This window comes from Stegostoma tigrinum, chromosome 9 (assembly GCF_030684315.1).
Source record: "Stegostoma tigrinum isolate sSteTig4 chromosome 9, sSteTig4.hap1, whole genome shotgun sequence".
Classification (NCBI taxonomy): domain Eukaryota; kingdom Metazoa; phylum Chordata; class Chondrichthyes; order Orectolobiformes; family Stegostomatidae; genus Stegostoma; species Stegostoma tigrinum.
This window is the reverse complement of record NC_081362.1, coordinates 46,927,017-46,941,224: the sequence shown is the minus strand read 5'-3', so window position 1 is coordinate 46,941,224 and position 14,208 is coordinate 46,927,017. Positions and strand designations below refer to the sequence as shown.

The 14,208-nt window shown below is 44.0% G+C and overlaps 1 protein-coding gene across 1 annotated transcript; it reads left to right on the top strand.

The window, feature by feature from the left end:
• Positions 1-1,990: 1,990 nt before the first annotated feature.
• On the top strand, positions 1,991-13,381 carry prorsd1 (prolyl-tRNA synthetase domain containing 1). Its single transcript, XM_059648514.1, has 2 exons — positions 1,991-2,128; positions 12,289-13,381. Exons 1-2 carry the CDS (start codon positions 2,045-2,047, stop codon positions 12,715-12,717), a joined length of 513 nt encoding a protein of 170 aa, XP_059504497.1. The 5' UTR covers positions 1,991-2,044; the 3' UTR covers positions 12,718-13,381.
• Positions 13,382-14,208: the final 827 nt, after the last annotated feature.

The following is a 14,208-nucleotide window of genomic DNA, read 5'->3' as shown; positions in this document are numbered from 1 at the left end:
TGCTCCCAGGATGAGGCATTCCACTCCCGCACATCCCAGTTGTCCACGTTCTTCAAGAACCGCAACTTTCCCCCCGCAGTGGTCGAGAATGCCCTTGACCGCATTTTCCGCAACACATCCCTCACACCCCGCCCCCGCCACAACCGCCCCTAGAGGATCCCTCTCGTTCTCACATACCACCCCACCAACCTCCGGATACAATGCATAATCCTCCGACACTTCCGCCATCTACAATCCGACCCCACCACCCAAGACATCTTCCATCCCCACCCTTGTCTGTCTTCCGGAGAGACCACTCTCTCCGCGACTCCCTTGTCCACTCCACACTCCCGTCCAACCCCACCACACCTGGCACCTTCCCCTGCAACCGCAGGAAGTGCTACACTTGCCCCCACACCTCCTCCCTCACCCCTATCCCAGGCCCCAAGATGACCTTCCATATCAAGCAGATGTTCACCTGCACATCTGCCAATGTGGTATATTGTATCCATTGCACCCGGTGTGGCTTCCTCTACATTGGGGAAACCAAGCGGAGGCTTGGGGACCGCTTTGCAGAACACCTCCGCTCAGTTCGCAATAAACAACTGCACCTCCCAGTCACGAACCATTTTAACTCCCCCTCCCATTCCTCAGATGACTTGTCCATCATGGGCCTCCTGCAGTGCCACAATGATGCCACCCGAAGGTTGCAAGAACAGCAACTCATATTCTGCTTGGGAACCCTGCAGCCCAATGGTATCAATGTGGACTTCACCAGCTTCAAAATCTCCCCTTGCCCCACCGCATCACACAACCAGCCCAGCTCATCCCCTCCCCCCACTGCATCCCAAAACCAGCCCAGCCTGTGTCTGCCTCCCTAACCTGTTCTTCCTCTCACCCATCCCTTCCTCCCACCACAAGCCGCACCTCAATTTCCTACCTACCACCTCATCCCGCCTCCTTGACCTGTCCGTCTTCCCTGGACTGACCTATCCCCTCCCTACCTCCTCACCTATACTCTCCTCTCTACCTATCCTCTTTTCTCTCCATCTTCGGTCTGCCTCCCCCTCTCTCCCTATTTATTCCAGTTCCGTCTCCCATCCCCCTCTCTGATGAAGGGTCTTGGCTTGAAACATCAGCTTTTGTGCTCCTGAGATGCTGCTTGGCTTGCTGTGTTCATCCAGCTACGCACGTCATTCTTTGAAGTTTGTAGCACATATAGATAGGATGGTTAAAAAGACTTTTTTTTAGCATACTTGCGTTCATTGCTGAGACCACTTGAGTATAGGAGTTGAAATGTTGTATTGAGGTGGGTGAGGCCTTTTCTGGAGTACTGTGTCCAGTTCTGGTTGCGCTGTTGCAGGGAAGATATTATTAAGGTGGAGAGAGTTCACAAGAGATTTACCAGGAGACGGGCACTTTTTTAAATTGGAGTGCAGGAGTTGAGAGGTGGGCGGGGGGAGGCTGTGTGACCTTATAGAGATTTAACAAATCATGAGGGCCATAGATAACATGAATTACAGTTGTTGTTTCCCTAGGGTGGGGTATTTCAAGATGAGGAGGCATATTTGTCAGATGAGAGGAGAAAGATTTCAAAAAAAGACCTGAGGGGAATTATTTTACACACAGTGATTTGTGTGTGGAAGGAGCTTGCCGAGGAAGTGGTGGGGACAATAAGGATTATAGTTGTTGGAAGCCAGGGTCTACAGGTGTGAGACTGGCAAAGCATAGCAGGTCAGATAGTATCCAAGGAGCAGGTAAGTCAACTTTTTCTGTGGAAAACCCTTTATCAGGAAGTGGTGGTTGCAGCTACAGTCACATTATTTAAAAGATGTTTGAATATGTACATGAATAAGAAATGCTTGGATTGATATGAGACAAGCACAGGCAGATAGGGCTAGTTTAGTTTAGGATTATGGTTGGCATGGAATGGTTGGAGAGAAGGGCCTGTTTCTGTGCTGTATGACTCTAAGACAGCGATCCTACTGGTTGTGCTTGAGCAGTACAGCTGAGACGTGGCTCCGGGAGGGGGACACACTTCCGCAGCAGCAGTAACCAGCGAGAAATGGCTGCAGCCGAGCTGCGCAAAGAGCTAGAAGATTATTTGAAAGGGCTGAACATCGAGACTCTGTGTGAGGAACATCCTGAGGTGAGCGCTTGGATCCGGAAAGTGAGCATTGAGTAACAGCTGCAACCGCCGGAACTGCGGAGCGGTCATAGCCACCATCTGGCCTTGGTGCTGCAGGCTGATCCCATCTACCGGGTCAGTAACCCAGGGGACAGCTAAACTTAAACAGAAAGTAAAAGGGAAACGGAGTGCACGTTAGGGTCTATTCTAATGCTTCTCCGTGAACAAATGCCATGTTATTTACAATATGATGCTGTTAAGAGAGCTATTTAGTTCAGGATTAGTCTTTTTTGCGTAGGTAATGTAGAGCTTGCTGAGGAGTAGCTAAACCGAATAGCATAGATCCGGTTAAGGGGAAGCTGGGGGAACGAACGTCATGTTGAGGGGGTGAGGTGAAGGAGAGAAGGAAGTTCTTGGAGAATATAAATATGCATGTGGACACGTTGAGGCACGTGGTCTTTTTCACGTACTTCAGTTGAATACAAAGTATTATGCTCTCCACGGAGTAAACTTGTTTGGGCTTAACCGAGGTTGTGATGTACAGTACTTAGTAACTTGTTAAGTGTTCAAATAATGAAATGAGGCTGGATGAACACAGCAGGCCAAGCAGCATCTCAGGAGCACAAAAGCTGACGTTTCGGGCCTAGACCCTTCATCAGAGATGGGGAGGGGGAGAGGGTTCTGGAATAAATAGGGAGAGAGGGGGAGGCGGACCGAAGATGGAGAGAAAAGAAGATAGGTAGAGAGGAGAGTATAGGTGGGGGGATAGGGAGGGGATAGGTCAGTCCAGGGAAGACGGACAGATCAAGGAGGTGGGATGAGGTTAGTAGGTAGGAGATGGAGGTGCGGCTTGGGGTGGGAGGAAGAGATGGGTGAGAGGAAGAACAGGTTAGGGAGGCAGAGACAGGTTGGACTGGTTTTGGGATGCAGTGGGTGGAGGGGAAGAGCTGGGCTGGTTGTGTGGTGCAGTGGGGGAAGGGGACGAACTGGGCTGGTTTTGGGATGTGTTGGGGGAAGGGGAGATTTTGAAGCTGGTGAAGTCCACATTGATACCATTGGACTGCAGGGTTCCCAAGTGGAATATGAGTTGCTGTTCCTGCAACCTTCGGGTGGCATCATTGTGGCACTGCAGGAGGCCCATGATGGACATGTCATGTAAAGAATGGGAGGGGGAGTGGAAATGGTTTGCGACTGGGAGGTGCAGTTGTTTACTGCGAACCGAGTGGAGGTGTTCTGCAAAGCGGTCCCCAAGCCTCCGCTTGGTTTCCCCAATGTAGAGGAAGCCACACCGGGTACAGTGGATGCAGTATACCACATTGGCAGATGTGCAGGTGAACCTCTGCTTAATGTGGAAAGTCATCTTGGGGCCTGGGATAGGGGTGAGGGAGGACATTTTTCCATCCCCACCCCTGTCTGCTTTCCAGAGAGACCACTCTCTCCGTGACTCCCTTGTTCGCTCCACACTGCCCTCCAACCCCACAACACCCGGCACCTTCCCCTGCAACTGCAGGAAATGCTACACTTGCCCCCACACCTCCTCCCTCACTCCCAGCCTCACATTTCATTATCTTGGATTCTCCAGCATCTGCATTTCCCATTATCACTAAGTGTTCAAATAGATGAGTTTCTTTTAGTACACTTTTTCTGCAGCCGAAGAATGCATAAGGAAGGGCAAGCGATGATTCCTGAAAAACAGATATAATCGATCAGTAAAACAAAATTTCCAAATAGGACACTGGTTGTATGTTGCAACTGAATAGTGTAACGATCTTTTATTGCTTTAAAATGACATGCGAGCGGTGAAAAATCAACATACTTAATACTTAAGATATGAAAATATGATGGAAAACCATTCACACCTATTAAGAAGCCCCACAATGGTTGATGTTCGGTATAACAGCAGCTGAGGAAGTCTGAGATAACAATGTGTAGAGCGGCATGAACACAGCAGGCTACCAGCATCAGAGGCGCAGGAAGGCTGATGTTTCGACAAAGAGGGTCTAGGCCCGAAACATCAGCTTTTTTGCTCCTCTGATGCTGCTTGCCCTGCTATGTTCATCCCGTTCTACACATTGTATTCAAAGATTCTCCAACATCTGCAGTTCCTACTATAGCTGAGGAAATCTCCCTTATTCCCAACTTGATGTATCTGGGCCCCAGAGATGAAGTTGAAGTTATTCACTCTGAGCAAAAATAAACCTGTGAACAAAAAGAAAACTTTACGTGAAAAAGTTAGACGGTATCCTGTGTGCCTTCAATACTGAAGTTTAAGGAACAACATTGTGTCTGTAATGAACAGCTTACTTAATACACATAATGGTGGGCTGATGTGTTCTAGCTCTAAATGGGAAAAGTGAATGCTATTTTGATTGAATTTCTTCCCAAATCAGTTGTCACATCCTTAAGGATTCATTTGAGGGCTTGGTTTGGTTGATAGGAAGCAAAATTTGGAGTATTTTGTTCTTGATAAAAATGCTGAAATTTATGGAAAAGTTTAAATTAAACTAGTTTACCTCCTGTTGTATTTCACGGTCTCCTTACTACTTGTTTGCTTTTGTGTTGTTGGTTCTCAGTGTCTCCTTTTTCTGATTCTCATTTAAACTTTCTGCTTCTTTCTTCCTAGGCATGTGAGAATAGTTTGGGATTATGGTCGGCACGGACCGATGTCTGTAAACTTTTTTTTAAACTCTCACTGCCCTCTTCACCTTGTCTGTTAGTGTTACCTTTCAGTTTGGATGGATGGTGTGACAGGAGGAGTTACCGCTGAGAATTGCAGGCTATATTATCCTTTCAAAATTCTGAGGAAAACATGGCTTGCAGCCCCAAATAATTCTTCTCTGCCCATCACTCATACTACTATTTACATGTCCTTTGCTTTCTCATACTTTTCGCTGCTGTTTCTACTCCTGCCTCTACCTCTTTAAGTCAGATCTTGAATACTCCTTTTCCATTTACTCGACGGTCACTTACCCAGTCTTCCATCACTCAGTCCACCTGTTGGCCAGTGGCAAAAAAACCAAGTGATCTCTTATCTTCATTGTCATATCTGCTTTTCCCTCTCTTATAACTTTAAGAAAAATTATGAATCCTCTGAAATTCAAAGGTATTGAGTGGAAAAGCCAGGTCTGAAGCGCATGTATTGAATTCTTGTGGAAAAGGATCACCTTTGGTTCCTATTGAGTCGTAGAGTTGTACAACACGGAAACAGACTCTTCATTCCAACTTGCCCATGCTGACTAAATATCCTATATTAATCTAGTCCCTTAATGAATTTGGCCCATATCACTGTAAACCCTTCCTATTCATGTACCCATCCAGATGCCTTTTAAATGTTGCAATTGTACCAGCCTCCACCACTTCCTCCGGCAGCTTATTCCATACATACACCGCCTCTACCTGAAAAGGATACCTCTTAGATCCTTTTTAGATGTTTCCCTTTCACCTTAAATCTACACCGTCTAGTTTTGAACTTCCCTAAACTGAAAAAAAGACTGGCTATTCACCTCATCCATACCCCACATGATTTTATAAACCCTCAGCCTCCGATACTCCGGGGAAAATAGTCCCAGCCTATTCAGCCCCTTCCTATAGCACAAACACTCCAACCCTGGCAACATCCTTGTAAGTCTTTTCTGAACCCTTTCAAGTATAACAATATCTTTCCTATAGCAGGGAGACCAGAACTGAATACAGTATTCCAAAAGTGGTCTAACCAATGTCCTGTACAACTGCAACATGACATTCCAACTCCCTATACTCAATGAAGACCGAAAGAACCGTGAATGCTGTAAATCAGGAACAAAACCAGAAGTTGCTGGACAAGCTCAGCAGGTCTGGCAGTATCTGTGAAGAAAAAAAATCAGTTAACGTTTCAGATCTGGTGATCCTTCCTCAGACGTCTCCCTTTTTTGAGGAAGCGTTACTACACCCGAAAAATTAACTCTGATTTTTTTTTCTTCACGGATGCTGCCAAACCTGCTGAGCTTTTGCAGCAACTTCTGTTCTTTTTCCTATACTCAAAGCACTGACCAGTAAAAGCATATGTACCAAATGCCGCCTTCACTAACCTACCTACCTGTTCTCCAATTTCAAGGAATTATGATCCTGCACCTCAGAGTCTCTTTATTCAACAACACTCTCCGGGACTCTGTGTTAAGTGTAATCCTCCCCTGATTTGCCTTACCAAAATGCAACACCTCACATCTAAATTAAACTCCATCTGCCACTCCTCGGTCTATTGGTCCAACTGATCAAGGTTCTGTTGAACTCTGAGATAACTTTCTTCACTGTCCACTGCACCACCATTTGTGGTGTCATCTGCAAACTTACTAACGATTCCTCCTATATTCACATCGAAATCCTTTATATGAATGACAGAAAGATTTGGAACTGAATTTGCTGGTCAGGATGACTTGCTGATACTGTTACAGGGAACCAATGTAATCAACAACTGCACCTCCCGGTCGCGAACCATTTCAACTCCCCCTCCCATTCCTCAGATGACATGTCCACCCTGGGCCTCCTGCAGTGCCATAATGATGCCACCCGAAGGTTGCAGGAACAGCAACTCATGTTCCGCTTGGAAACCCTGCAGCCCAATGGTATCAATGTGGATTTCACCAGCTTCAAAATCTCCCCTCCCCCCACTGCATCCTAAAACCAGCCCAACTCATCCCCGCCTGCCTAACCTGTTCTTCCTTTCACCTATCCCCTCCTCCCACCTCAAGCTGCACCTCCATTTCCTACCTACTAACCTCATCCCGCCCCCTTGACCTGTCTGTCCTCCCCGGACTGACCTATCCCCTCCCTACCTCCCCACCTATACTTTCCTCTCCACCTATCTTCTCCGCTATCCATCTTCGGGTCTGCCTCCCCCTCTCTCCCTATTTATTTCAGAATCCTCTCCCCATCCCCCTTTTCCGATGAAGGGTCTAGGCCCGAAACGTCAGCTTTTGTGCTCCTAAGATGCTGCTTGACCTGCTGTGTTCATCCAGCCCCACACTTTGTTATCTCATAATCAACAATCTGCTGTGTAATCTTCCTGCAATTGTCTTAGACCGGTTACATGTTGAGTGAAACCTTTCCCATTAGGACACTTGCCTGGACTGATGGCACCTTCCTTTTGCCTATGTGTACAACCTATGATCCCTGGACCTGCAAGGAAATCATGTGAAGGAAACAAAGCCACACCCTACTTCCCAAAGGACAGTACTTTTGATTTTAGCATATCAAGCACATCAACAGAATGTTTAACCTTAAAATTCATGTCACTCAAAGGCAATTTTATATTTTGGTCATAGCTGACAAATGGACATTAGCTTCATTTGGTTACATGATGGTGGCGAAATTCACTTCAATCCCTGTACTGGACAGATGGAAACTATGGTGGTTGGTTAGGATCTACTGCTGTTCATGTACCACATTATACCCATTCCCAAATGTTGCAATTGTACCAGCCTGCATCACTTCCTATAGCAGCTCATTCCGTACACTCACCACCTTCTACATGAAAAAGTGCTCCTTCTGTCTCTTAAATCTTTTCCCTCTCACCTTAAAACTATGCTGTCTAATTTTGGACTCCCCCACCCTGGAGAAAAGACCTTGGTTATTCCATCCTATCTATGCCCTTCATAATTTTATAAACCTCTATACTGTTCACCCGTCAGCCTCTGACATTCCAAGGAAAATAGCCCCAGTCTATTCAGTCTTTCCCCTTAGCTCAAACCCTCCAACCCTGGCTACATCCTTGTAAATCTTTTCTGAACCCTTTCAAGTTTTACAACAACCTTCCTATACTAGGGAGACGAAAATTACATGCAGTATTCCAAAAGTGGCCTACCCAAATGTCCTGTACAGCCGCAACATAAACTCCCAACTTCTGTACCCAATGCACTGACCAATAAAGGAAATGCATACCAAATGCCTTCTTTACTATTATGTCCACCTGCAACTCTGTTTTCAAGGCACTCTGAACCTGCACTCCAAGATCTCTTTGTTCAGCAACACTCCACAGGACCTTACCATGAAGTGTATTTGCTTACCAAAATGCAGCACCTCACATTTATTTAAATTAAACTACATCTGCCAGTCATTGGCCCATTTGATCAATGTCTTGTTGTAATTTGAGGTAACCTGGCTTGCTGTCCACTACACCACCAATTTTGGTGTCATCTGCAAACTTACTAACCATACCTCCTATGTTCACATTCTAATCATTATATATAAATGATGAAAAGCAATGGGTCCAGCACTGATTCTTGGGGCACACTTGAGAATTGAGGCTTGGGGACCGCTTTACAGAACACCTCCGCTTGGTTCACAATAAACAACTGCATCTCCCAGTCATAAACCATTTCAAATCCCCCTCCCATTCCACAGACGGCATGTCCATCCTGAGCCTCCTGCAGTGCCACAACGATGCCACCTGAAGGTTGCAGGAACAGCAACTTATATTCTGCTTGGGAACCCTGCAGCCCAATGGTATCAATGTGGATTTCACAAGCTTCAAAATCTCCCCTCCCCCCACTGCATCCCAAAACCAGCCCAGCTCGCCCCACCTGCCTAACCTGTTCTTCCTTGCACCTATCCCTGCCTTCCACCTCAAGCCCCACCCCCATCTCCTACCTCCTAACCTCATCCCGCCCCTTGACCTGTCAGACCTCTCTGGACTGACCTATCCTCTCCTTACGTCCCCACCTATACTCACCTCTACTGGCTCCATCCCCTCTTTGACCTGTCTGTCTCCTCTCCACCTATCTTCTCTTCTATCCATCTTCGATTGGCCTCCCCCTCTCTCCCTATTTATTTCAGAACCCCCCTCCCCTCCCCCATTTCTGATGAAGGGTCTAGGCCCAAAACGTCAGCTTTTGTTCTCCTAAGATGGTGCTTGGCCTGCTGTGTTCATCCAGCTCTACACTTTGTTGTCTCACACCTTCTGAGTTTAACTGGCCAAATCCATGTCAAAGTGAATGAAGTCGGAAACCTTGGTGAACAAGGTGTTGTGGAAGTGGCACTTGCAGTGTGTTAGATCCTGAAGATGTTAACAGACCTGAACCTGAAATTGAGGGTGATAGTCACCTTGACAATGACGGGTGTGGATGGACGTCTTCAAAGAGATTGCAGAGGTGTCTGCAACCACATGCCTTGAAGTATTGCTTTCAGTAATACTGTGAAAGATGACTTTTAGCCGACAGAACATACACTCATGATATTGCCTTCTCCAAGGTGTAGCCCTGTGTCCTCTGAGATCCAAATAACTGTGTAATATGTGGCTGCTATGTTACAGGGAAACTTCTTGGCACTTGCATGAAATTACTCTTCTTGGAGTTACACAAAGTTGCTGTTCACTATGAGATCAGCAAACTCAGGGAGAAAAAGCTACTTCTGCCAGCCTTTTCCTGCTAAACACAGGCTGGCTGATTTCAGCCTTTTACTGTCACTATCAATCCATTTCACTCAATGAGTACCACAGTGCACCCCCGCTTTTCCAAATCGACAAGGTTTGGACACAGCATGGAACCCTGCACTGGACAAGGAAGAAAGAATCCAATGTTAAAAATCCTATTTTTCTTTAACTGACCCAATTATTTTGCTGCCAGACCAAAGTGGTACTCTACTGGCCTCCAAACACACCTGGGGAAAGCCAGGAGTGGATGACGTCAGAATCTCAATTTGATGTCAGTGTCCAAGAACTTAATTTCCTGTATGCTCTGTAACCTGCCTTCACTTGGCTTTAAAAATCCTGCTCTGTATTTGTCTCTCCCTGGAGCTGTTTGTTTGTCTGTGTCTCTCAAACGTATTTTTCATTCATTGGCAAGTTGACATTTTATTTCCATGACACAAGTAGCAGGAGCTTTCTGCCTCTTTAAAGTTCAGCCATTTTTTTGAAAATGTATGGATATTTTTTATTAATTTAGTATATTTCCTTCAGCATAAAGTGATCATAGGCCTAGACCATAGGGCTGCTCTCTCAAAGAGATAATTAGTGGTGATTTAACTATGCTTGAGGTGAAAGATACGTCAAGAAGGTAGGAGGCTCATGTTGACCTCAGCCAGTGTTGGAATTGAATCTGCACTGTCAGTGTTTCTCTGCATTGTAAACCAGCCATCCAGCCAACTGAGCTAACAGACCTCCATTTGGCAAAAAAATGAGAACCAGTGTATAATCCTACCATTTTTCTCTCATGTAGCTTCTTTTTTTATATAAAAACAGCACTAACTATAAACTTCATTTAAGCTTTTTGAAATTTGGCCCTAAAATTTCTTTAATTTTGAGAACCATCGGATAAGAAACTGCTAAAGTCTAAAGAAATTATTGCTTATTTGACTCGTTAAATTGCACTGAGGCATCTTTGGAAGTTGGTCAAACACTATATGCTCAGATTGCATTTAGGGTTGCCAACAGATTAAATGTATTCCTGGAATTTTCATTATATGAGTTGCTCCACATTCCAGCCATTAGTCATCTAAAACATTAATCTTTACATCATGCTGCCTTTCTACACCAATTGGAAAGCAAAAGACTCACTTCTCAATTGGATGCTGCTTGACTGTCAGCCAAACTGCATTTTATTCCCATTTTCAATATTTCTATATCTATTAAAGAAAAATGGGAAGAACAAGATGAATGAGAGGAAATATCAATAAAATAATAATTTACTGCCCCCTGAATTGTCTGCCTGGGGTTGCAAACAGCAATTTCCTGGTGATTGATCTTCAATTCCAGGCCAAAACCAGAGGATTGACAATCCTATTTGCACCATCTGTATTCAGGCCTAGACTGAGGCTCTGAAAGGTTGAAAGAATGAATGAAGGCAATAAAATGCAGAAAACCATGGCATTTAAAAAAATAAATTCTCAGGATGTGGATTTGGTCGGCAAGATTGACTTTTATTGCCCTAGCCTAAGCTGTCTTGAGAAGAAGATGGTGGACCATTTTGAACCAAGTCATCTAAAATATATATCACCTAAAAACATGGAAACAGGTTCTGGATGTCTAACTGAATCATACCAAGTGATAGTGCATTGAATTGTCATGATTTGATACAACTGTGTGGCTTGCCAGGCTACTTCAGAAGGCTGTCAAGGATCAACCACGTCAGTGCGTCAGTCTGTGTAAGGACAAGCTAAGTGAACCAGTGAGTCTCCACATAAATCTTGGTATTGTAGTGGTTTTAATTGATAGTAATTTTTTTTTCTGGTTAGTTTCAAACTCAATTCAAATTCTCAAACTGTCATGGTGTAACTTGATTTTGCATTTCCACAATTATTAGTCCAGTAAAGTAACTACTATATTCTAGTACTTATAAAAAGCATTGAAAGTTTCAATCACTGAGAACAAATGGTCGCAATTTTGTGGTTAAAAGATGACGTAGCGCCACATTGTGGTGATACAAAGAATCATGACACGAGATGAGATTAACGTCAGGGAATGAATATGCAGACTTCTTTTGTAGCAGAATTTCCGCAGGAAATGATTACATGACACTTTTAAGGATCAGCACACAAATCTTGCTATATTAGTGGTTGGACTTCCTATCATTTCACATGGTGAATCAAGAACAAATGTAGCCTTCAAGTGATAACAAGGTGTGGAGCTGCATGAACACAGCAGGCCAAGCAGCATCATAGGAGCAGGAAAGTTGACGTTTTGGGCCCAGACCCTTCATCAGAAATGGGGGAGGGGAACAGGGATTTGATATAAATAGGGAGAGAGGGGGAGGCGGATAGAAGATGGATAGAGGAGAAGATAGGTGGAGAGGAGACAGACAAGTCAAAGAGGTGGGAATGGAGCCAGTAAAGGTGAGTGTAGGTAGGGAGGAGATAGGTCAGTCCAGGGTGGATGGCCAGGTCAAGGGGACGAGTTGGGACAGGTGATAATTGGATCAGGGTTCATAGGTCCAGCTTTAAAAGATCTACATTCTGAGCTTATTAGAGTGTTTGCTCAATAAATGTCTATGTTCACATGTGCTCCCTTGCTGTGTCCTGCACTGGAATAAGATTGTTTCAGGTTTATCTAGGTTATCACCCATTGTAAATTTGAATGTAAAACATACCAGAAATTAGTTGACGGCAAGTGAATGCAGGCAGATGATTCTTATGTAATATATAAACAATTGACTATAATATTCTACAAAGCCTAAATTTATTATGAATTTTAGAAAATTTGCTCTTTTTTGTAGGTGTTCACTGTTGAAGCCATGATGCCTTATGTACAACACCTTAAAGGGGCACACAGTAAGAATCTGTTTCTGAAAGACAAGAAGAAAAAAAGCTTATGGTTAGTGACCGTCTTATACAATAGACAAATCAACTTAAATGACCTTGCAAAGAAGCTTGGCTGTGGAAGTGGAAATCTGCGCTTTGCAGACGAAGGAACAATGCTGGAAAAATTAAAAGTTGGTCAAGGTTGTGCGACACCTCTTGCTTTGTTTTGTGATAAACAAGGTGATGTAAAATTTGTGTTAGATTCAAACTTTGTGGATGGAGGACATGAAAGAATCTATTTTCACCCAATGATTAATTCAGCCACTATGGGTATAAAGCCTGTAGACTTCTTGCATTTTGTAAAGGAAACAGGACATGAACCTACAATTGTAAAGTTTGATTAAAATAGAAACAAAAGCTTAAATAAAATGACATGCAACTGACTGGTGCTTTCAATTTTTACAATACTCTTTTCTTCTGAAATTGAGATTACTTTCATTGCCGTAAATAATTCCACTAAATTGTTCTAAACTTTTAACAGAGGGTCATCCTTTGTATTAATGGAAGAGTGCCACTGTCTCAAATGTATTGATTACCTGCTGTATCTTATCTTTTACCACCAATTGTATAAAAATATGGAGAGAATCACTTACAATGTATGTGAGAGTTGATTTCCTTTTCGTAGAAAAGTTCATAGCACAGTGTTTTGTCATTTATTTCCCTGGAGATGCAGTTGGGAGTTAGTGCTGGAGACACACACACTATTTGAATATAATGGCCTTTTATCAAGCAGTCTGAAGTCAGATTAAACATAATTTGATGCAGCATTAATCTCTACTCCTTCCTAAACATACTTCTGCTCCAAAATCAGAAAAGTACTCCCTTATATCTCATGGCGACAGTTTTCCATAGAACATAGAACAGTACAGCACAGAACAGGCCCTTCAGCCCACAATGTTGTGCCGACCATTGATCCTCATGTATGCACCCTCAAATTTCTGTGACCATATGCATGTCCAGCAGTCTCTTAAATGACCCCAATGACCTTGCTTCCACAACTGCTGCTGGCAACGCATTCCATGCTCTCACAACTCTCTGTGTAAAGAACCCGCCTCTGACATCCCCTCTATACTTTCCACCAACCAGCTTAAAACTATGACCCCTCATGCTAGCCATTTCTGCCCTGGGAAATAGTCTCTGGCTATCAACTCTATCTATGCCTCTCATTATCTTGTATACCTCAATTAGATCCCCTCTCCTCCTCCTTTTCTCCAATGAAAAGAGACCGAGCTCAGTCAACCTCTCTTCATAAGATAAGCCCTCCAGTCCAGGCAGCATCCTGGTAAACCTCCTCTGAACCCATGTTTCCACAATATCCAACTTGAAGATTTCTGATTGAAAGGACAAGATTTTCAAAGCTTAAATTGGAACCAAAACATGAGAGTGCTGGACAGAGCAGCTGGCCTCCTCCTCTCCAAGGAAAATAGTTCCAACTTCTCCAATCTTTTCTTACGACTGGTGTCTCATGAGTGGAAATATTGGAAGAAAGATGACAGCCACTTTGGCACATGGCTGGATCACATAAATTATAAGATGAATTAGTTAATTTATTTTGGTGCTGACACTCAAACAGTAAACTTTGACTGCAGCACTAATATGGCACAATCATAGTGTCCTCACTGCTGAACCAGGAGCCCTGGGTTCAAAATCCCAAGCTGCTCCAAGGTTTTGAGATAACATCTCTGAACAGTCATTGCTTGTATCCATGGTACTCTGTTTTCACTGATGTAAAGAAAAAGATAGGTTTGTGGGGATCAAGTATGCTTTTTCAAAATATACTCAAATGAACTGAAGTTAACTGAAACAAAGTGTCACAACTTCCTGTTGCTCCAGTG

Excerpts from the sequence above, each read along its gene's own strand:
- prorsd1 (XM_059648514.1), top strand. The coding sequence starts at position 2,045 with ATGGCTGCAGCCGAGCTGCGCAAAGAGCTAGAAGATTATTTGAAAGGG. Across the intron at positions 2,129-12,288 it reads TGTGTGAGGAACATCCTGAG|GTGTTCACTGTTGAAGCCAT; the intron begins GTGAGCGCTTGG and ends TCTTTTTTGTAG.